General features: G+C 39.8%; 2 protein-coding genes across 2 annotated transcripts in view; both read left to right on the top strand.

Moving 5' to 3' along the window:
* Window positions 1–3,609, top strand: part of LOC311270700 (rap1 GTPase-GDP dissociation stimulator 1) — a 29,705-nt gene extending 26,096 nt beyond the window's left edge. The window contains exon 14 of the mRNA XM_084375786.1: window positions 117–3,609. Coding sequence (XP_084231912.1) covers window positions 117–244 — 128 coding nt within the window. The 3' untranslated portion in view covers window positions 245–3,609. The remainder of the gene's footprint in view (window positions 1–116) is intronic.
* Window positions 3,610–5,727: 2,118 nt separating this feature from the next.
* galm (galactose mutarotase) overlaps window positions 5,728–22,078 on the top strand; it is a 28,427-nt gene continuing 12,076 nt past the window's right edge. The window contains exons 1-6 of the mRNA XM_084375695.1: window positions 5,728–5,773; window positions 6,237–6,424; window positions 7,608–7,762; window positions 10,889–11,002; window positions 11,449–11,541; window positions 13,144–13,225. Of these exons, the coding sequence (XP_084231821.1) occupies window positions 6,238–6,424; window positions 7,608–7,762; window positions 10,889–11,002; window positions 11,449–11,541; window positions 13,144–13,225 (631 nt within the window). The 5' untranslated portion in view covers window positions 5,728–5,773; window position 6,237. The remainder of the gene's footprint in view (window positions 5,774–6,236; window positions 6,425–7,607; window positions 7,763–10,888; window positions 11,003–11,448; window positions 11,542–13,143; window positions 13,226–22,078) is intronic.

The following is a 22,078-nucleotide window of genomic DNA, read 5'->3' on the forward strand; positions in this document are numbered from 1 at the left end:
GATGAATCATATCCAAGATTGCAGGCCTGAATATATCTTAACTGCACATTTTTACCCCCACTAGCTGCAATCATCTCACACTTCTCTCCTCTTCTTTCTATCCTTGTCTGCTCCAGGTGTGATGAAGGAGGAGTTGAACTCTGTGAATATTAAGGAAAGCCTCAGTAAACTGACGGATCATAGCAGCAGTAAACTTGCCTCGCAGGCCAGCTCCATATTGACCATCCTTGGCGACACCAGCTAAACCAGCATGCAGCAACAAACTAATCTACTGTATTGATTTATCCAGATTATCTACTATTACTAAATATTAAACTGGCTTTAACATATGTCACTGGTTTTGTTGCAACAAGACTAAGGCTCTATTTCCCCAATAACAGCCCCCAGTGGCTGCAATGTTCACATAAGCATTAAACAACAAAATGAGTTTCAGTTCTTTAAGGCTTACCGAAAGTAGGAATGAAAGTGTACATTTAGTTTGAGTGTTAGCTCACAGGGAAAGGCCATGAGGTCATTAAAACCAAAATGGTTCATTTAATCAGGAGCATGAATGTACTCAACATTTTCTTTTGTTATCTACCATATATGTGATGGCCCTATAATCTAATGTACAAAGATGACATTTTGGAGTGAGGGAGGGAAGGTCAGAGTGTATATAGAATGGGAAGGGTTTAAGTCTAGGGAACATGAACACACTCAGTAAATTTCATTGAAATCTGTCCATTAGAAGTTTTACATTCCTTGTTCACAAACATTGAGTACATTTTGAGCTGGTGGTGGCAGTAGAGGAAAGGTGAGGGGCTCTGCAAAAACAGAGAATTATCGTCTTGGGACCATGAATATTCATAGAAAACAGTCTTAGGTTTTCAAATTGCCTTGTCATGGAGCACAAGGTTAACCAGTTAATCAAAGGAACAGTATGACAATAATGTTACCAAAATATGGTCCTGACGTCATTCTGTGGCGACTGTAAATAATCATACCAAATTTGACTGTCATCTGGACAGTAGTTGTTGTGGTGTCTTGCTCTTGACTAAAGGGATGGTGGTAGCACAGATGGACTGAGGTCAACTTATTTGGGCTCCACCAGTCAAGGTTTGAAAAAAGTAAGAGCAAATAATGGTCATGGCTCATTCCGTGTCAAATCTCATAAACTTTTTGTACATTCTTTTTGACACAAAAATGAAAGAACTGTAAAATATTTCCAATCAATTTTGAGAATTATTGTCATTTATTAAATTTTTTTTTATCCCTGGGTATTTATTTATTTATAACTCCTAGTAACCATGAAATTTGGTAAGGGCACAGACAAGACACTGTTTAACAGATCCAAATGATTGAAAGGCACAAGCAAAAATCATATTTTTTCAATACTAGCCCTAGTAAATGGAAAGAGAGCTAAGTTGGTGGTTTGGGTTTTTTTTTTATAAAGCACATCCTCGTGCTGTAATAATGCAATAATGCAAATATTTCACAGAATTTTTTTTATGTGTTAACTATCATGCACATGCAAATCTAAAATTAAAAAAAAACCCTGATTTGATATGGAATGACCCTTATCCTTAATGTTTTCTAAATTGAAAAGAGGCGAAAAATATGACAAAAAGTGAGAAGCCCAAGTTGTAGAATAAGTATCAATCCAAGGATCCGAATAAGTTTATTTGTAGTGCATAGTAAAATTTTCACAAAACAGGTGACACATAAAAGTTTGGGATTGTGTAGCAATATTGATTTATCCTAAAATGTGGCTGGCTAAGATTGTTGATATTAAGTAAATGTACAATGCTTTGGGCTTTGTAAATCAATGGTGTAAATTTACTTTGAGACCAAGGTATTTTGACAGACTGAAAAATGGACTTCTTCCATCATCAGAATCTGTACAATATAACCAGCTCATCAACCAACATCATAGCATTTTGAACCAGACGGTCTGTAAATCACCGCAATCATTCAAATGAAGATATTCATGCAACTGCATTAACAAGTAATAATCTGGATGGCATGACCTAGTGCTCAAGCATTTATGGTGTTTTGGATGCTGTTTCTCTCTAAGGCTCCTGAGCTTGTCCAGTAAGAGTTGTATTGTACATAAATGGGGGATGTCTTTATGAATATTTGCATCATGTCACTGTGGTAAGAAGTACAGTTTTAAACACGGTCTAACGCAGCCTCAGACTTAACACATTGTTGCTATCATGTCATATGTGATGGATGGTAGAGATTAGAAAGATTTAAATGTTTATGATTTGCAAGCATTCAGATCAGGGGACAACTGAAGATGGTTGTATATAGCCTATGCAGAATTGGTAGTATAAGGGGTAAAAATACTGTGTATTGACAGTGTAGCATTTAATAACATTGAATGATGGACTATGGCTGATACAAGTAGTCCAAAGTTGTATAATGACTTGGTTACAGGTGAAACAAAAAACTGTCCTACCCAAAGCCTCGGTTTTTGACGACCTGGGAATGAGACTCATTTATCAACTATCTTTCTCTAGAATTGTCTACTATAGCTTTCAGCTTTAGGGAATGTTGTTGTGTTTAAAAGAAACCAATATAGCTTCTGGTATCTCCTATAATCACATGAAAGGGAATCTTGTTCTGTCTAGCCTCAAGTCGTGTTCACATTTTACTTGAAACCCATGGCTCTTTTGCTGCACATGCAGGATTATTGAGGATAGTGGAGTCTGTGTGAGCTAACTTCATTGGCATGAAAGAATTTGCTTATACTTTGCTTTAGTCTCTACTTATTTGTAGTGTTTGGTTTCTAGCCCTGCTGCGGTGCTTTAGAAGTATACTTTGCCTTCAGCCACTGGCTGTGCTCACAAAGGCCCCTGCAGCTCTGAATTAAAATCATCAAATCTGAAGTGCAGAAAAAACACACACCACACACAATAATGGGGGTAATGGAGGCTTAACAGTGGTAGAGTGTGTGGGTGAAGGCCTGCAGTGACATTTAAATGAAAATCTCCATGATAACGACATCAGAGATGATCAGTATGATGTAGGTGAATGATGAAAAGCATAAAGAATATTTTCAAACTTTTACCTGGTAATTATTTTGTTTGGTCTACCCAACTGACCATTTAGCAAGTTGCTTGCACATGTGGCTCTAGCCTAACAGCACTAGCTAACTGTCTTCTGTAAAGGAAGCTTCCTGTTTTATGTTGTACAGCAAACATAACAGCAAGTTTTCCATCTGACAGAAGAATACTGTAGAAGCACAATGTAAAGAGGCTACATGCACAACAAGCTGAACTACAGCCATTTGTATATACAGATACTAAAACTCTAATACAAGTGTGTGGTAGTGCTCTAAGCAATTCAGTGTGAATTTATAGTTGGGTAATCATAGGGAAAGTGTGAGCATGTGTGTTCTACAACATAAATAATCTGGTAATGGACATGAGCTCTATATTTAGCGTAGCCTATTATCTGTAATATCTGTCACATATTCTGTATGCGTATTTATTCTGTATATACATGACTAGATATCACTTGACATTTGTGAACAAACCTGTTTATTTTCCAGGAAGGGAATATCTGACATTTTTTGAGCTTTGTTCTAGAGAGAGCAGAATAAAGTTATGCAATGTCTTCCCCCAATTGGTGTCTAATTAATGTATTATTTTCACTTTAATACTCTTCAATATACTGACATATATAGGGTAAAGGTGATTAATAATGTGTTTTTCTCATCAGATCATAATTGGCTCAGTGGCTGTCTGTTTTGAGGGCAACATTTTCACTCATTAATGAGATGCTTGCACAGTAAAGCATGAAGTTTTTATTAACCAATGCCCGTGCTGGACGGTGTTTTTGGTACCTCTACACTGGAGAATACTTCTTTAACTGTATGCAGTAGACCTCGGTATCACAAAAAGTCTCCAAAAGTAAATATTACTTTGACAAAAGTGAAAGTAACTCATACAAATAGTACTTGAATAAAAGTCTATCTGATATTAAATGTACAAGTAAAAGTAAATGATCAATATATTAACATGTATATACTGTATACTATGGGCCAACAGGCTGGCTGATTAACGAATATCGAGCGATATTCAGAATTTTTAGGATTATCAGATTTTTATTTGCCCAATTGCTAATAAAATAAATTAATTTATCACTAATGTCACATGTAATCTCTTAAGTATGTAGTAACTAAGGTTATCAAATAAATGGTTTGGCGTAAAAAGTTAAATATCTACTGCCAAAATGAAGTGGAGTTGGAGTAAAAAGTAGCAGAAAATGGAAATACTCAATAAGTAAAGTACAAATACGTCAATGTTGGACTTAAGTAAGCATGTACTTTATTACATTCCATTGTAAGTGGGTCTACACATTGGGCTACTAATTTAAATTCATAAGGTGAAGCAAAAACATGCTCATGTATTTATACTGACCTACAGAAGGCTTTTCATATTATAGATCACAGCCAATTATTGACAAATTGGAGAAGTATGGGATGAGAGGTATTGCTTACTCTTGGTCATAAATTATTCATCATAAATTAACATGTAAACAACATACTGATAGTATCAAACATTTTAAAGTCAAAAGGCATCTTAGGGATCTAGGGATATAATAAATCATCAATCAAGGCCTTTCAAATAATATTGCTTTCTTATTCTTCCTCACATATCTTACAGTGGCATTGTGGGGGTTGACCTTTAAAACTGCAACAAATTCCTACAAAAACAAGCCATATGAATTCTTAACGAGACTGATTATTATGCTCACACAAATCCAGTGTTTCTAAATTCCCATGGTAAGAAATGTAATTACTTGTTTTATTATGTAATAATGCAAAATATGTTTAGAGCAAAATCAAGGTCACTCCCAGACTATGTGAGGTTTTTCTCAAAACGGGAGAACAAATATGATCTGACAGGTGTTTGTAAGATTAACATACAAAATGCTAAAAAAAAAAAAAAAGGGGGGTTAAAAAAAGACGTATTTCTATTGTTGGGGTAAAATAATGGAGCTATGTCAATATAAACTTTAAAAAATATGTATGTGTATTACCTTTTAATTTTCAAAAGACTGTTTATAGAGCTATTTTCTAGGGTTACAAGTATGAATGACTTTTGTTTGTTTTGAGTTGGTTGGATTGTTTGTTTTCTTTCATATTTAGGGGACTGCAGGATGTATAAGCATTTTGCTTCTGCCTAAGCCTGCTCAGTCACTAGGCATTCAAATCAGATCAAATTAAATCAATTTCATTTATATAGCAAAAAATCCCAATCACATTGCCTCAGTGAATGGCATCCTTTATGCTTAGACTCGATCCAAAAAAACTTTAACAGGGAAAAGAGATGGAAGAAACCTCAGGAGGAGCCACAGAGGAGTGACCCCCCTCCCAGGACGGACAGACGTGCAGTAGATGTCACATGTACAGAACAGAACAACAAAATCACAGTTTACAAATTTCATAGACAGAATATCTGATACAAGTAAATTATATAAAATATATGTGAAGAACGCCTCCACTACACCATGGTGAGGCCTTCTTCATTCATAGACTGTTGACTTTGTTTATACTTTATACTGTTTTATTATAATAACAATATAATGTCTTTATGGTGATTAAAAAGACTGCTGCTGCTACTACTATTAGTCTGTTTATGTTTGATAGCGTGAATCTACACACTCCAGCACAGTAGGTGGCGATAGGTGCAGGTGCAGCCTTTAAGTTGGTTTGCGAGCCACGATACAAGCCCAAGAAGAAGAAGAAGACCGGATGCGTTTTGAGTTGTTAAACTATTTTCAGGTGAGAAACGATCATGTACCACAGGAGTGAACTTACAAGTGGTTGACGATTTGTGAAATTCTTTGAATGCAAGATTATGTTGGCTGTCAACACTTCACATAGTAAACACCAGTGAACATACCGGTGCGAGTGAACACTTTGGCTGTGTGTGTGTGTGTGTGTGACAGTGAGAAGCACGGCACGTTAAAACATATCTTTGCATTATTACTGTTGCTGTTTGGATGATTCATGATATTTAGTGTATGTGCCGGTAAATACGCTGTAATACGCTTCCACAGACACTCGCAGAAAAAGGCACACAGACGTCTCTAGCCACCACATACAGTCACACACTTACACTGTAGCTTAACAATCTGAATCTGGGTCAGAACACCGTTGATAATCCTGTTGGCTGATACATGAAACTCGCGCTGAAGGACCACTGAGTGAAGGTGATGTCCTGTTGTGCTTGTTGTGGTTGCAGGATGACTCAGATAAGCCATCAGCAGTGGGGGGAGGGGCTCGGCCAGGGCAGTGTGGACCTCTGGGTGCTGCAGTCCTCCCAGGTGCGGGTTGAGGTTCTCACCCTGGGTGCCATCATCAGGTCTGTGCAAAGCAGAGGGAAGGATGGTCAAATGGAAGACATAGTCCTGGGCTACGATGACCTGGAAGGTTGGAAGGCACATAACTGTTAACGAATCAAAATGAATTAAATGGTTAGACTTCAGAAGGAAGTCAATATATCCACATAACTAACAGTTATTTATCACAACTCTCGTTGTCTTCATATTTTTTTCAAAGTACCAATAGTCATCTCTGTAATGTTGTCACAATATTGATATCAAGGTATTTGGTAAAAAATATGATATTTGATTTTTTTTGCTTCAGAGGAGTTTTAAGAATATAGAGATATATATAAAGTATTGCAGTATTGCCTAAAAATATCACAATATGATTTAAAGGCCATATCGCCCAGCCTGACCGAGACTTAAAATATTTTAGGGAAAATTCTTTAATCATAGAACTGTTGTGTCGAAATTAAAGGAACCATTCACCCAAAAATGAAAATTCAGCCTTTATCTACTCCTTGCCTATGATGTTTTGTGGTCCACAATACATTTCTGGAGCTTCACAGCATTCTGCTAAACAACTGAAGCAAAAAAAACAAAAAAACATGAAATGGCTCCATACAGCTCATCCAGTGTAATCCAAGTCTCTGGAAGCCTTGAGATGCCAAACTGATTTGAGAAGACATTATTTACACCCTTTTTAAGACGAAATCTTCACTGTAGCTGCTAAGCTAAAGGTGTGGCTGCACAAGCTTGGCCTTGTTTCGAGGGTGTAAATAATGCCTTGGTTTTTGACATTTTAAAGTTCCCATCTACTTCAGTTGTTAAGGAGAATGCTGCAATGCTATTAAGCTATGACGCACCAGAAATGTTTTGTGGACTACGAAACTTCACCTGGCTTTCCATTGGCATAGGGGTGAGTAGATAATGACTTGATTTTTGGATGAATTTATCTTTTAAGTCACTTTTGTATTAAGAGTCCCTATATGTTGCTCCCTGATTTTAAATAGAAAATGTTTGCATCAGTATTCACAGTGACTCTAAGATTCCATATTTTGAAGGGAGTTGGCTTCATCTTTATTTAGCCCCAGTTTGTTTCTGGTTTTTATAATTTATTAAATTATTATTGTTCTCATCCTCATATTCTTTATGGTGGTGCTCTGTGAAATTGCATTTTATAGAAAGAGAGATGCTTCAGAAAAGAACTGAGGGAGAACAAGTGAGGTTAATGTAAGACAGACATTATTGAGTGAATTTGAATAAAAATAGCCTGTGTTGTGTTGCAGCTTATGTGACAGATAAGCGTTACCTGGGAGCCACGGTGGGTCGTGTGGCCAACAGGATTGCAAAGGGACACTTTGTAGTGGAAGGAAGAGACTACCAACTAGATGTCAATAATGGACCTAATGCACTGCATGGGGGGCTGCAGGGCTTCAATAAGGTGAGTATGTTTTCATGTATGATCAGCTTCAATTAGCCTTTAGAAAGCTTATAGCAATTTGTGTAGAACCTCTGTGGAAAAATACCATTAGTTTTCCCTCTTTGTACTTGTCTCACAAAGGCTTCACCACCCAGGTGCTGATAAAATAAGATAAACCTTTGTTGATCTGCATCAGTTTTTGCAATTGCACAATAAGGGAAATAATTGCAGATATGTATAGAAAGTAAGAGAAATAAATGACATAAGTACTGTATATACCAGTAAGTAGAACCTTCAGAAGAGCATTTGGAGGGCGCACTCACTCTAGGCCATCCATACCATGTCTCAGCATGTTTGACCCCCAAAGTCGAGTTTGTTTAACTGGTGTGAGTGCTCAAGCACAGTACACTTCCTTGGCCCTGGTACAGTAGTTGCGGTTGCTCAGCATGTCCACTTTGCACACCTGAGCACAAGCACGGGTGTGCAAAGTGGACATGAAGCATAATCAGGCGTATTCCTCCACCTTGCACAGAGTGCCATCTGTGACCAAAACGACACAGAATAAGCCACATAGAAGTCAGTAAAGTCATGTTCTCTGTGTTGTTCTCAATTGTGCTGCGACCATGTTACAATATGATGACGTATGTACAAGAGGTAACCATGCTCAGGCCCGGTTGTGGCTGGAGTAATGAGAGTGCAGGCCAGCGGGGGACTGGGGAGGAGGGACAATTACGCTTCTGCACGATACGGAGCAACTAGGCCAAGTGTGAGTGTGCCCTAACAGGTAAGGTGACGATGGGGCTGTTCAAGTGGCTAGCGTACACATGTCGTGGGTGCGAGGGCCCTATGCCTGTTACCTAAGTCTGCTTATTAAGACTGAGGGCTAAATTCTACATAGCACTGGCTAATTACTGTAAATACACACATACACCCCCCCCCCCCCCCCCCCCCCCCCAGATAAAGACTCAAGTCCTACCATATTAAGAGGACTGTATATATGTGCATGTCTGTGCTGTGCATCTAGCTGCACATGTTTGTTTGTGTGACAGAAGTCCATAAACAAACATGTTTATAGAAGTGTTTATTGAATTTAGATGTCTCATGAGGCTTAAAATAAACACACCTTTATAACTGCACTGCTTAAGGAATTTTACTGTACATCACATGGTGATGGTTTAAGCAGAAGCTGTAAAGCAGCGAGAAAAGGGACAAACTGCATGCATGTGTTCAATGTCCCCATCAGCAGACATGAAGTAGTCTCTGTGGAGCTGGTGGAGCTGGTTTGGCTTTAAAGGTCCAGTGTAAAGGATTTATGGCATCTAGCGGTGAGGTTGACGATTGCAACAGAAAAAATACCACTTGTCTCCCCCTCCCCTACATTTGACTGCTAGAAATGTGAAAAACACCCAAATCTTCAGAGTCTCTTCAAAGCCAGTGTTTGGTGTGTCCGTTCTGGGCTACTGTAGAAACACGGCGGCGCTACATGGTGGAAGAGGAACTGCTCCCAACACAGATACTGTATAAAAGACTTCTTCCATGGTAACAGAAACAACAATTCTTATAGTCAGGTGATTATACACTAATGAAAACATCATTATGAATGAATATTATATTCCATTTTCTCCAGTAGATCCCCATAAATCCCACACACTGGAACTTTTTAAGGTCTGTCAAAAGAAATGTTCCTGTTGAAAAAATAGGGGCTAAAAGAAGTCAGAGCAGTCAAAGAGATAGTAGCCCATTAGTCCCTGTTCGCACATGGGACTAAAATTCATCCTGCCTAATTAGGGCTAATCGATGTTTAAATTACTATTTGAAGAAGTTGCATTGGCTGCACTGAAAAAGAGGTAAAAGACTTAGGAAGAGTGAGAAATTAAGCTCCTTTATGTTGTTTAAGTAGTCTCAAAATCTATACCCTACATAACCCAGCATGGGAGCATTTCTGCTACACATGCAGACTCAAAATTACAGTAATAGCAAAGTATATACATATGTAAATGTTGCTGGCTGACGTGGCCTGTCTGTTTAGAGCTTATGTGTTCACCCGGTGGGTTTCCTCTGGATGCTGCAGTTTCCTCCTACAGTAAAGTGACATGAAGGTAAATTGGCAACTCCAAATTGCCCTTAGGTGCGAATGTTGTCTACTTCTATTTCTATTGCCGTATTTTCACATGCACTGCTACACTGAACCTTTCTGGGCACCAAGCTGTATGTGTGTCTGAATCAGTTGACCTGGACATTAACTGGAATTAACCCTACCAGTTCTATAATAAAAAGTCTGTGTAACATCCTATTAGGGAGGAAGACATGCAAGGATGAGCTGACTGAGGTAAATTTCTAGTATCGCGATAATTGTAAATACCCACACATGGGGATTTAAAATAGTTGTCTTTCTTTCTTTCCATGGAATTGGATGTGTGGAAATACTTTGAAAAGGACTTGAAGATGAGGTGCCCAGAACCTGACGGAAGAAGGTTTATGTTCTTTGGAACATCACCTCTGATTTGCACTTAGGACCGTCTGCTTACTGACGAGTTTATTTATCTCAAGAAAAGGATCTTATTGCGATGCAATAAAAATGTTTGCTTCTTAACAAAATGTAAGAAAAAGTGATTCTAGTATGTTCTAATGCCATTTTAAGACTTTCTCGCATATTTTGATGATTGTCTGGATAATATCGTGAATCACAATAATTTTGGCCAGGATAATTGTGACATAAGATTTTCACATCGCCCATACCCATGTCCAGTTGACCCCATGTATGAAAAGAACAAGTAATTTTCAAAGAATTGGAGAATTTGGAGAATACACAGCAAGATAGTGAGTGTAATGATGATGCTGCAGGGAGGTTAGCTGCTTCGTACTCTTTTATTCTTGCCTATATATTGCTTTCCACTCTTCCATTGATACAAATACATCAGATACATGCAGTATTGATATCGAGGCACATGAACAGGATTCTCCAGACATTATCACCCATTATCGCCATCCTCCACCTCTTGCCCAGTCTAAGCTGGGTTTGGCTACAGCCCCCTGTGACCACCAAAGATGAGTTGATAGAGTATTAATCTTTTGCACCAATGACTTCTTCTATTTTGTAATCCTATATGTATATATTGTATAATCTTTATGTGTTTGTCTCGTCAGGGTATCTGGTTTGCTACGGCACTGGAAAATGGTGTACAGCTGCGAATGACAAGTCCAGATGGAGACCAGGGTTATCCTGGAGAGGTTCAGGTCTCTGTCTCCTATAACCTAGAGGTAAACACACCACGTTCAATAATTTAAAATGCTGTAGCTGTCACTATCATCATCACTCTCAAACATCCCAATCATTTTTCTATTTTCTAGCTGAAGTTTACATTTGCCTGGGATGATCTGACTGTGTTCTGGCTCAAGAACCGCTCTGTTTATTGAGCCCCAAAGCATATTTTGGTCAGCACAGAACACAGAACACCTTTTGGTTGAATTAAACAACCTTAGATGAAATGGGTCCAGATTTGATAGATGTTAAATAGAAATGTGTCATGCATATACCATATTGATTTTGTTGGCAGTTTAATTGTTTTACTGAATTTAGAGAACATTTTCAGACTCTTCAGATAAACAGAAAATGCACTGTTCTCTAGCCAGACATTTTATTCGTTTTGCAATTTGATAAATAGTTTGCAGATATCAGTTCGTTAAAATTAAAGTTATGTGTTCAGGGGGACACACTAACTGCTGAATACCAGGCCCGGTCGACCAAAACTACCCCCATCAACCTCACCAACCACTCCTACTTTAACCTGGCTGGACAGGTAAGGGCACATCATCATCTATCTTATTAGTGCTGTATTTGTTGTAGAAAAGATGGAAGAAATACAGCAAGAAAGAGAAATATTGAATTAGGCCACTTTCAATTCACCATTACTAATGATCATCTTCAGGTTTTAAGTTTATTTGTCACTCACTAAACATAACAACATTAACAGTGATTTTTATGACAACGGATTTTTCAAAATTTTCAATAAGCAATAGATTGAAAAAAATGTGCAAATACAATAGATCAGTAGATAAATAGATGGGTAAAGATGTATAAAATGTGCAAAAATTGCAAAACATGGAGCAGATTTTACAGGGATGCAGTGAACATCAGCATTTGTCAGGTGTAACACGAGATGGAAAGAACTAGCAGCATGTGGCTAGTTTAGCAGGGGCCCCGGGATCACAAATTAGTTCAGCTCAGCTCAACAGGTGGTGTGGTGTTTATATCTTCTTATGATATACTAAAACTGACAGTTGTGCACACAGCACCACTGTACTTCTCAGGGTGGAGTACAGTACCCAGTTTCACTGAGCTGAGCTGAAATCCTATTTCATTGATTATTGTGATTGTTTTATTTTAGACGAAGAAAAATTAAGTTGAATTGTTTTGAGAAATGAAAACACGACATGTTGCAGTTGCCCTAATTGACTGACGCTGACAATCACGGGCTCACATAATGTTCCTCTTGGAAGTCTAGTGCGACATCTAGTGGTGAAATTTGGTATTACAAGTCGGGTCCACTCTTGGGCCTTATATCAAATGTGTTTGAAAATGTTTTAATCGGCCCAGCTCTAGTTTGGATTGGTGGCATGCTTTTATGATTCTCCTGGATTTGGTCCTGTACACCTGCTGTAGATGTCGTGTAGGCTGGGGAGAGCACCCCCTGTAGCACTTTCAGCCGACTGTGCCACTCTTTGAGGGGCTTTTAGTCCTGCAGAGTGCTGTTTGACATGACAGTTGTAAGCTCTTTAAAGTTGAATTACAGATTCAACATTTTAAACTGAACTGAAACTGAAAATAACTGAAACAGTCAAAACAAACAAATAAAAATAAGAGAGAAAGAAATTGCTAAATAATGACTGCAAACACCTCAGCACCCAGTGCCTCCTAACCGACTTGTGCATTTAATGGTCGTTTTTCAAGCTATTAGCTTTATTTGTTTTTTATTTTGTTTTTTTCAGTCCTATATACAATAGCGCCTCAACTTAGTGTTGGTCAAATGCATTAATCACCAGCAACAGCAGCCTTTTGCTGATGGTCAGAAAGATAGTTAGAGTTAAAACAGTTGTGTTCAACTCAGGACACAATGAAGTCAACTCAGTGTTTCCAGAGAGGTAAGTGGTTTTAAAAACAATCTATCCATTAGATTTAGGTATTTCTTGATTTCCTGTAAACAAGTGTAACATTTGTCCTGATGATGGCACTAGAGTTTAGGTCAGGGGGTCACCGTGTGTGTGTGTGTGTGTGTGTGTGTGTGTGTGTGTGCGTGTGTGTGCGTGTGTGTGTGTGTGTGACTGCGTGCTTGCATGTGTGTGTGTGTGTGTGTGTGTGTGTGTGTGTGTGTGTGTGTGTGTGTGTGCGTTCGTTCGTGTAGGGTGCAGCAGATATCTATGACCATGAAGTGTCCATCAGTGCTCAGTCCTACCTGCCTGTGGATGACACATCCATTCCTACAGGTAAAATATTCACATCACACACAAATGAACCCGGCAATGGGAAGTCATTTTTTTAAACTGGTGCAAAGGGACAGTCGTCCTACATGAACACAGGCAGAGGTCGGTGTCATACAGTACATAGACTTAGAAACAACATGCATCGTGATGTGTACACTCAGTCAGAGGAAACATGAGAAAGCAAGATGAAGAGAAAATAGCAGCTCATACTTTTCCAAAACTTAAACTTCTCGCTTAAGGTTGAGGCTAATTTAAATAATACCGCCTCCAATAAAAGCAATTTGAAATAAAAGTAGTTAAAGTACCAAAGGAAAAGAACAGTGCAGTAAAATGATCCCTGTTTGTATTGTGGCTGTCCTGTGAGAAAAACATCTCTAAAAAGTCAGCTTCTCACTTTTTAGCTTTTTGACAATGTATTTTTCAGCTAATCCAACATGATTTCAAAATAGTTTATTTAGCTTTTTAAAATTCTACTTTTTAAGTAGAATTTTCTGAATCCATAAAAGATGGAACATTGTAATCTGAAAGGTAACTAGTAACTACAGATGTCAAACAAATGTAATGGAGTAAACAGTACAATATTTGCCTCTGAGATGCAGTGAAGTGAAAGTATAAAATTGGATAAAATGAAAATACTCAAGTAAAAAACTAGTTCCTCAAATTTGTACTTAGGAACAGTGTTTGTGTAAATGTAGGAAGTTACATTTCACCATTGGCTACAGCTCTGGAATACTTCAGTAAATGACAGCCCTGCAAGCTATAAAAGTTTTATTTGACAATTTTGAGACATAAAGCTGCAGCTATGGCCTGTCGGCTTATGTTTACAATGTATAGCCAAAGCTATTTGTATATTACTGTGAGAAGTGGGCTAATTACCAGGCAGCAGAGCCAAAGCTCACTTATATTTTATTATTTTCCAAAATTTCATATTTGTGTTTATGCTAATATTCATTGATCTTGAGATTCTATAGAAAATATTCTATTCAATGACCATGAACCATGCTGTTTTCAAGGAGGGAGGACTGTGTCAGGTGTGACTGTGTGGCAGTGGCAAAGATTTACATGGCTCACAGGTCAGACAGGAGGGCCTGTTATCAGAATTTTGCTGAATGCCCCTAGGAAGATCAGGACCGGCTCTGTACTCAGCACAAATTAAAACAAGTTTCCATTGGCTGTAGGACTTTATCAGGATTGACCCTTTTTCTCCGATCCTGCTTGTGACATTTATGGACAGAATCTCAAGGCACAGCCATGGTGAGGAGAGTGTCCGGTTCAGGAACCTCAGAATTGCATCTTTGGTTTCTGCAAATAATGTGATTCTGCTGGCATCTTCAGTCTGTAGCCTCCAGCAGGCACTAGGGCGGTTTGCAGCCGAGTGTGAAGCTGTTGGGATGTGAGTCAGCATCTCCAAGTCTGAGGCCATGGTTTTTTACTGGAAAATGGTGAATTGCCCCCCTCGGGTTTCGGGGGTGTAAACTTTGTTTACCAAACCCTGTTTTATGAAGTGGTCCCAAGCAAATGTAGTAATATCCTTCATATACTCAACAAAGTTTGCTACACATTTTTTTTTTTGCTCCTGTTCTTAAAAGTTGAATCAAAAGCCTTTTTCTGTGCACACAAAATACTTATTTCTCTCAGATTTTGAGCACACATTTGTAAAAATCCGGTAAGGAGTGACATGAGATGCTGATTAAACAGCATGATTAGTGTACAGGTGTGCTGTGGACAGGTCCCAATAAAAGACTTGCCTCAAAAAATACTTTTTATTAGGCACTAAAATATGGACTTGAGATAACCAGTCAGTGTCTAGTGTGAACACTACTTGCCTCTTGCAATGTGACGCATCTTCTAATAGAATCGATCAGGTTGTTGGCTCTCAGATTCACAATCCATGCGCAAGGTTTTGTAAGTCTGGGCTGTCAGATTCACAATCCGTGCTCATAGATTTTGCCCTAAAGATGATGACAACAACTCCGTTTGACTGTATATGAGCAAAATGCTCTATTTAACTGGAGGAGGAGCGCTGTGGTGCGTCTCTGTGTGAGTAATGTGATGCGTGGATCTCAGTCCTCTGATCAACCGGACAGGTCATAAAAACTATCATTGTGATTAATAGAGGATGGGGTGTAGGTGGGTGAAATAATAACTTAAATAAAATAAAATAAAATAAATGATTTACAAGACCGTGCACACAGATTGTGAATCTGAGAGCACAGTTTACAAATCCGTTCGCATGGTTTACGAATCTGTTCCCACAGTTTACAAATTCATTCCCATGGATTTCCACATCCAGTTTTTTTTTCTACCATGTGACCCTAAAGGGGCTCCGTACACTAGACCAAGGAACCTTCTTCCAGTTGACCTTGGAGTCTCCAGCATGCCTTTGGGTGAACTCTAGTTGAGATTTAATGAGCTGTCTTCAACGGTGGCTTTCTCTTTGCCACTCTTTGACTGGTAGAACCCAGGTGTATGCAGTGTCTCTCCCATCTCAACTGCTTAACTCCTTCAGAGTAGTCATAGGTGTCTTGGTGGCCTCCCTCACTAGTTCCTTCTTGCACAGTCACTCAGTTTGTGAGGACGGCCTGCTCTAGGCAGATTTACACGTGTCATACTGCTTCTATGTCTTAATGATGTATTTTACTGAACTCTGGGAGACGTTCAGTGACTTGGAAATGTTTTTGCATCCATCCCCTGACTTATACCTTTCAATAACCTTTGAGTGTTTTTTTGTCTTCATGGTGCAACAGTGACTGGACAGTCAGACACAGGTGTCTTTATACTATAATCACTTGAGACACATTCACTGCACTCAGGTCATCTCCATTTAAATAATTGTGAGACTGCTAGCACCAATTGGCTGGATCTCTGTTGAATTAGGTCAGTCACTTAAAGGGGGTTGAATACTTATGCAATCACTTATTTTACATTATATATTTTTAATTAATTGACATTACTATGTAGCAATAAGTTTTCACTTTGACATTAAAGAGGTTCTTGTTATTTTTTTGTAAATCTTTAGTCAAAAAAGCCAAATTATATTGAGCATGATTCCATTCATAAAAGCAATAAAAGTGGAAAACAATTAAGGGGCCAAATACTTTTTATAGGCACAGTATATAGATAATGGAAATTCCTTTACAATGGCATTTGTGTGCATTCAAGTTGCCAATAAAATAAACCTGTGGTCATTGTCTGTAGCTTATGCCTGCTGTTACAGTCCGGCTCGGAGACTGCAACCAAGAATGGGAGAGGAGACGAGGTTCCAACGCAAAAGTGACGTGTTTATTGTAACATAAAGAAATAAGGCAAAAGATCAGTATCAGTGATCAGTAGTGTAGGCGTGTATGGATGCGTGTGTGCGTGAGGGTGCAAAACAAAAGAGAAAACAGGAGGGCACAGCCGCGCCGTGGCGTCCCCTGAGACGGCGTGGATGAAGTGAGAGAGAGCGAGTTCAGTTCAATGCGCTCCACCGGGCCCAGGTGTAGCACATCCCTTGATGACGGTCCCACCTCTGCTGAACCTGGAAGACAGAGCAGACCAACCAGCAACCAGAGAAAAACACACCCCCAACATAGAGGGCGGGGCTGTCACACCCCCCCATAAGAGTGGGGTTTCCAAAAGGAACGCCACAACTGCTAGCCCCCCAAAACACTACATATGAGAAGACTATAACACTTATATTAATTATATATTACACATTCCTTATACCCACAATTACAATTACAACAAAGCTCACACTGACCGTCCTACCGCTAATCCCTGGCAAGCCAACCAAGCCCTAAACCGTCCCCCAGCAACTCCGGTGCCTGGAGAAGCATTTAAGAGTGACAGACAAAAAGACTAGAGGGTTACACACAACGAGTCCAGCAAGGCAATCAGGAGCTATAAACTCTTGACAGGGCATCGGCCACAACATTTTCCGAGCCTTTGATGTGGCGAATGTCCAGGTGATACGACTGTAAGTACAGCATCCAACGCATCAATCTACGATTTGGGCAATGGACAGAGTGCAAAAAGGTCAACGGGTTATGATCAGTATAAATAACAAGAGGAACGTTTGAGCCGACATATACTTCGAAATGTTGCAATGCCCAAATAAGTGTGAGGGTCTCCTTCTCTATCACAGAATAGTTCAACTGGAAAGCATTGAACTTCTTGGAGTAAAAACTCACAGGCCGATCTACACCGTTCGTGTCTTTCTGAAGTAGCACCGCTCCTGCCCCCACGTCACTCACATCCACTTGTAGTTCAAAGGGACGGTCCATCTGAGGGGCTGCAAGGACAGGAGATGAGCACAGCACATATTTAACATTATCAAAAGCTCTTTGACACAAGGAGGACCAAACAAAACGGGTATTTCCCTTTAACAGGGAAGTGAGGGGCGCTACCACAGTGGAAAGGTTTTTACAAAAACTGCGATAGTACCCTACCAGGCCAAGGAAACGCTGCAGCTCTTTTTTTGTGGTGGGGACTGGATACTCCTGGATACTTTTCCCAGGTAGACCACAGTGGCCTTGGCGAACTCACACTTCGCTAGGTTCACTGTCAAACGGGCATCACTCAAACGAATAAACAAGCTGTTAATACAGGCTAGATGTTCCTCCCATGTCTCGCTGTAGATAACCACGTATTCCAAGTATACCGCGCATACCTCTAACCCAGACACCACCATGTTCATCAACAATTGAAATGTTGCCGGTGCATTCCTCAATCCAAAACTCATCACAGTATAAGCAAATAAACCAGAAGGTGTGATAAACGCAGAGATCTCCCTGGCTCTATCCGTCAGCAGGATCTGCCAGTATCCCTTGAGGAGATCAAACTTACTGACGAAACGTGCTGCACCAACCTGGTCTATGCAATCCTCAATTCTCGGTAACGGGTACGCATCGGGTTTTGAAATTGTGTTTACCTTGATAGTCGGCCGTGCAGCAGACCGTCAACAGGTGCTGTGACCCCATCGTCCTTCCCCGCTGAGAATGGACTCCCCACTGCTGCTACAGCTGACACAGACTTAGAAACACGACAGTAATACGGTTTTAACAAATTTATATGGCAGAGTTGCGTTGCCTTCCTGCGGTTTGGGGTTGAAACACAGTATACGGACCACAAAACCTAGCCTGGAAAGGCAAATGAATCAACGGCAGCAATGCAAGAACCTGGTCACCAGCACTAAAGACGCGCCGTTCTGCTCATACAAGCGTTTAATTTTTCCCTGGGACAATGACAACTTACCCTTGGCCATCTCCCCCGCTGAATACAAAAGGTGCCTGAAACCATTTACATAATCAATCAGGTTTGATGGACGTTCTGATGATGGTGCAACAGCGTCATGCAGCACTGCAAGTGGTCCACGCACTGAATGGCCAAAAACTAATTCATTAGGACTAAAACCTGTGCTGTCCTGCACCACTTCCCTGGCAGCTAGCAGGAGCCACGGCAGCCCTTCCTTCCAGTCCTGATTTAACTCGACACAATAACTACGTAACAATGATTTAAGTGTTTGGTGGAACCTCTCCAGAGCACCCTGGCTCTGTGCATGATAGGCTGAAGACATGTTATGTTGGACCTTTAACTGTTTCAGCACTTGTGCAAAAAGATGGGATGAAAAATTTGAACCCTGGTTACTCTGGATAACTTTTGGTGTCCCAAAGATGGAAACAAATTGTGACAGCGCTTTTACAACTGACTTTGCTGTGATGGAACACAGAGGCTACGCAGCTGGATACAGTTGCTTTGACACATCACTGTAAACAAGTAGTTGCTACCAGATTTAGAACGAGGTAAAGGGCCGACACAATCAATCACGAGATGCTCAAACGGCTGCGCAACCACTGGAATGGGATAAAGTGGAGCAGGACTTATTCCCTGATTGGGTTTCCCTGTGATCTGACAGGTGGGACAAGATTTAATATAGTGAGACACATCTTTCCTTAAACGAGGCAAAAAAAAAATATTGCAAGATGTAATTATACGTCTTACGAACACCAAGGTGTCCCAACTGATCATGCGCTGCTTTAAAGGAATAGTTCACTCTAAAACAAAATTCAGTCATTATCGACTCACCCTCATGCTGATGAGAAGTCTGGTGTAGTTTCTTATTCCTCAAAGTGCAGCTGGAGACCCGCGGGTGTACTCTCCGGCAGGAATAATCCATATAACGAGCATAAGTGGCGACCCAGGGGAAAAGGTCCATAAAACTACACAAAAACTTTGTAATATTCCTCCACACTGCTCGTCCGCTGCAATCCAAGTGTCCTGAAGTGGCGACATCCAGAGTTTACTCGAAACAACGTCATTTAGTACATTTTTCTAGCCTAAACAGTCACTATGCTTCATCTGCCTGGAGGCACGATTCGCGTTCACGCGAGTCTCCCTCACAGCCGATTGCACTACGGAAGACGTGCCGGACAAGATCAGCGAGACTTGCGATAGATACACACCGGTATTTACATCCTGCTTTACAAGCCCTCGTCAACGCTACTCCCGCAATCAGCTGAGCGTTCATTCAACAAACACCGTAAACAGCAACAGCTGTGTGCTGACGTCATGCTACAACCGCTACGGACTTCATTCACAAAACGCATGAAAGTCCGCCCACAGGCCACACCTGAGCTCCATAAAATCAGCTGGGTCAACAAAAATGGACGAGTCCCCACTTGTTACAGTCTGGCTCGGAGACTGCAACCAAGAATGGGAGAGGAGACGAGGTTCCAACGCAAAAGTGACGTGTTTATTGTAACAAAGAAATAACGCAAAAGATCAGTATCAGTGATCAGTAGTGTAGGCGTGTATGGATGCGTGTGTGCGTGAGGACGCAAAACAAAATAGAAAACAAAAGAGAAAACAGGAGGGCACAGCTGCGCCGTGGCGTCCCCTCAGACCGCGTGGATGAAGTGAGAGAGAGCGAGTTCAGCCAGCGGGGGGGTAAATGCGCTCCACCGGGCCCAGGTGTAGCACATCCCTTGATGACGGTCCCACCTCTGCTGAACCTGGAAGACCGAGCAGACCAACTGTCGTATCGACTTCTTCTTCTTTGTTTGTTCAAAACGGTTTTTCAGAGTTTCAAAAAGATGCCAATAAAACAAAATAATCTCCAGGAGTCCTCAAAAGCTGAGTGCAAATAATGTTTAATTGTCGAAAATTAAGCATGAGATCATACAGACAAAAGTTCATCTGATAAGACCCAACTTCTCAATGCAAAACATACTCCTTTTATTCACTAAAGAGGGGGCTGGGCCTTTTGGCCTCAACCAATCCCTACTCTTGCACGTTTCTGCTGACACTGGGTTTTTTCCATGGAAAGTCCCAAACTTTTCCACTGCACCTGGCCGTGCTGCGGACGTGCCTGATACCATTAGCTCATCTTGGTTTTTAAAAAAAACCTAGGCCCTTTCTTCAGTTTTAAAAAACCCAGGCCATCTCTTCAGAATACACCATTAGCTTTTCCTCCTTCTCAGTTCTGCACTTTAAAAATATTACAGTGTGTTACATAATTTCATTCTTACATGTGTGGTTACATTTTATTCCAAGTTAACACAATACAGTAGTTTAATCATCAATTCAATCAATAGGTGCATGTTTAATCAACTAGTGCTGAGTAGTATATGTCTTAACCATTCATTTACGATTCCGTCCTATTTTGATTAGTTTCTTTAACATCTCAGTTTTATATTACAAGTTGTCACTATCCACTAACTACTTATATATGGTTATATGGTTATATGACACTACACAACCAGCAACTAGAGAAAAACACACCCCAAACATAGATGGCGGGGCCATCACACTGCCCATACCATAACCGCACCTCCACCATTGGGTACCCTTTTCACAACATTGACATTAGCAAGACGGAAAACACCATCTGCCTGGTACACTGTAATGCAGGATTCATATGTGAAAAAAACACTTCTTTAAAGTGCCAGATGCTTTCAAAGTTGAGCATTTTTTTGCACTCAAGTTGGTCACAAAGATGATCTGCAGTCAAGTCGAGACTCGTCGGTGAGTTTTTTAGTGTTGTTTTTGGCGGCCTGTTTTAATTTTAGTTTTAGTCTAGTCTTTCTGTCAAACTGTCATTTTAGTTTTTATTAGTCTTAGTCACGTTCAAACTCCTTTTTGTTCAGTCAAGTTTTAGTCGACTAAAACTCTGAGCATTTTAGTCTTATTTTAGTCAGAATAACCCACGACTATTTTAGTCTAGTTTTAGTCGACGAAAACTGATGACATTTTAGTCTAGTTTTAGTCAATGATTGTAATCTCTTTTTAATAATGTAATTTTGTTTAAACCAGTTAATATAGTATAATTACCTAGTATAGTATAGATGAAACCAATTTTTTCTTTTAGTCAAACCCATTTCACAAAACAAACATGGTTATCTTATTATTATGTTATTGTTACCTTATAGACTCAAGAAAACATCCAGTCCAGACGTGGAAGATGCTCTGCTGAGCAGACCGCTCAACATATTTATTTTACCAACAAAACATGTAGGTACACACACATAAATTTAAATTAAATAAATAAAATACTGTAGCATCACATCTGACAATGCAACAAAAAAAGTAGGCAATACATTCAAGTCATAAAGAGAAACAAGGATTCTCGAGCTACAGTAACATAATATAAAGTGCAAATGTGTGTGTCTGTGACCTGCTTGTAAACTGAATTTTGCATGATGATGATTTTGCATCATAAAAACTAACTTAAAAGGAACAGTACAAATGGCAGTGACTGCACAGAAATTTGTTGACAGAAAAGAATAAACAGTACTGACAACTACTGAAACAAATAACAAGTAGTCTGCAGCAACTGGGTTTCCTCTACATTCACTTCTCTCTCTCTCTTTCTTTCGT

This window comes from Pagrus pagrus (assembly GCF_965226575.1).
Source record: "Pagrus pagrus genome assembly, chromosome: 15".
NCBI classification, from domain to species: Eukaryota; Metazoa; Chordata; class Actinopteri; order Spariformes; family Sparidae; genus Pagrus; species Pagrus pagrus.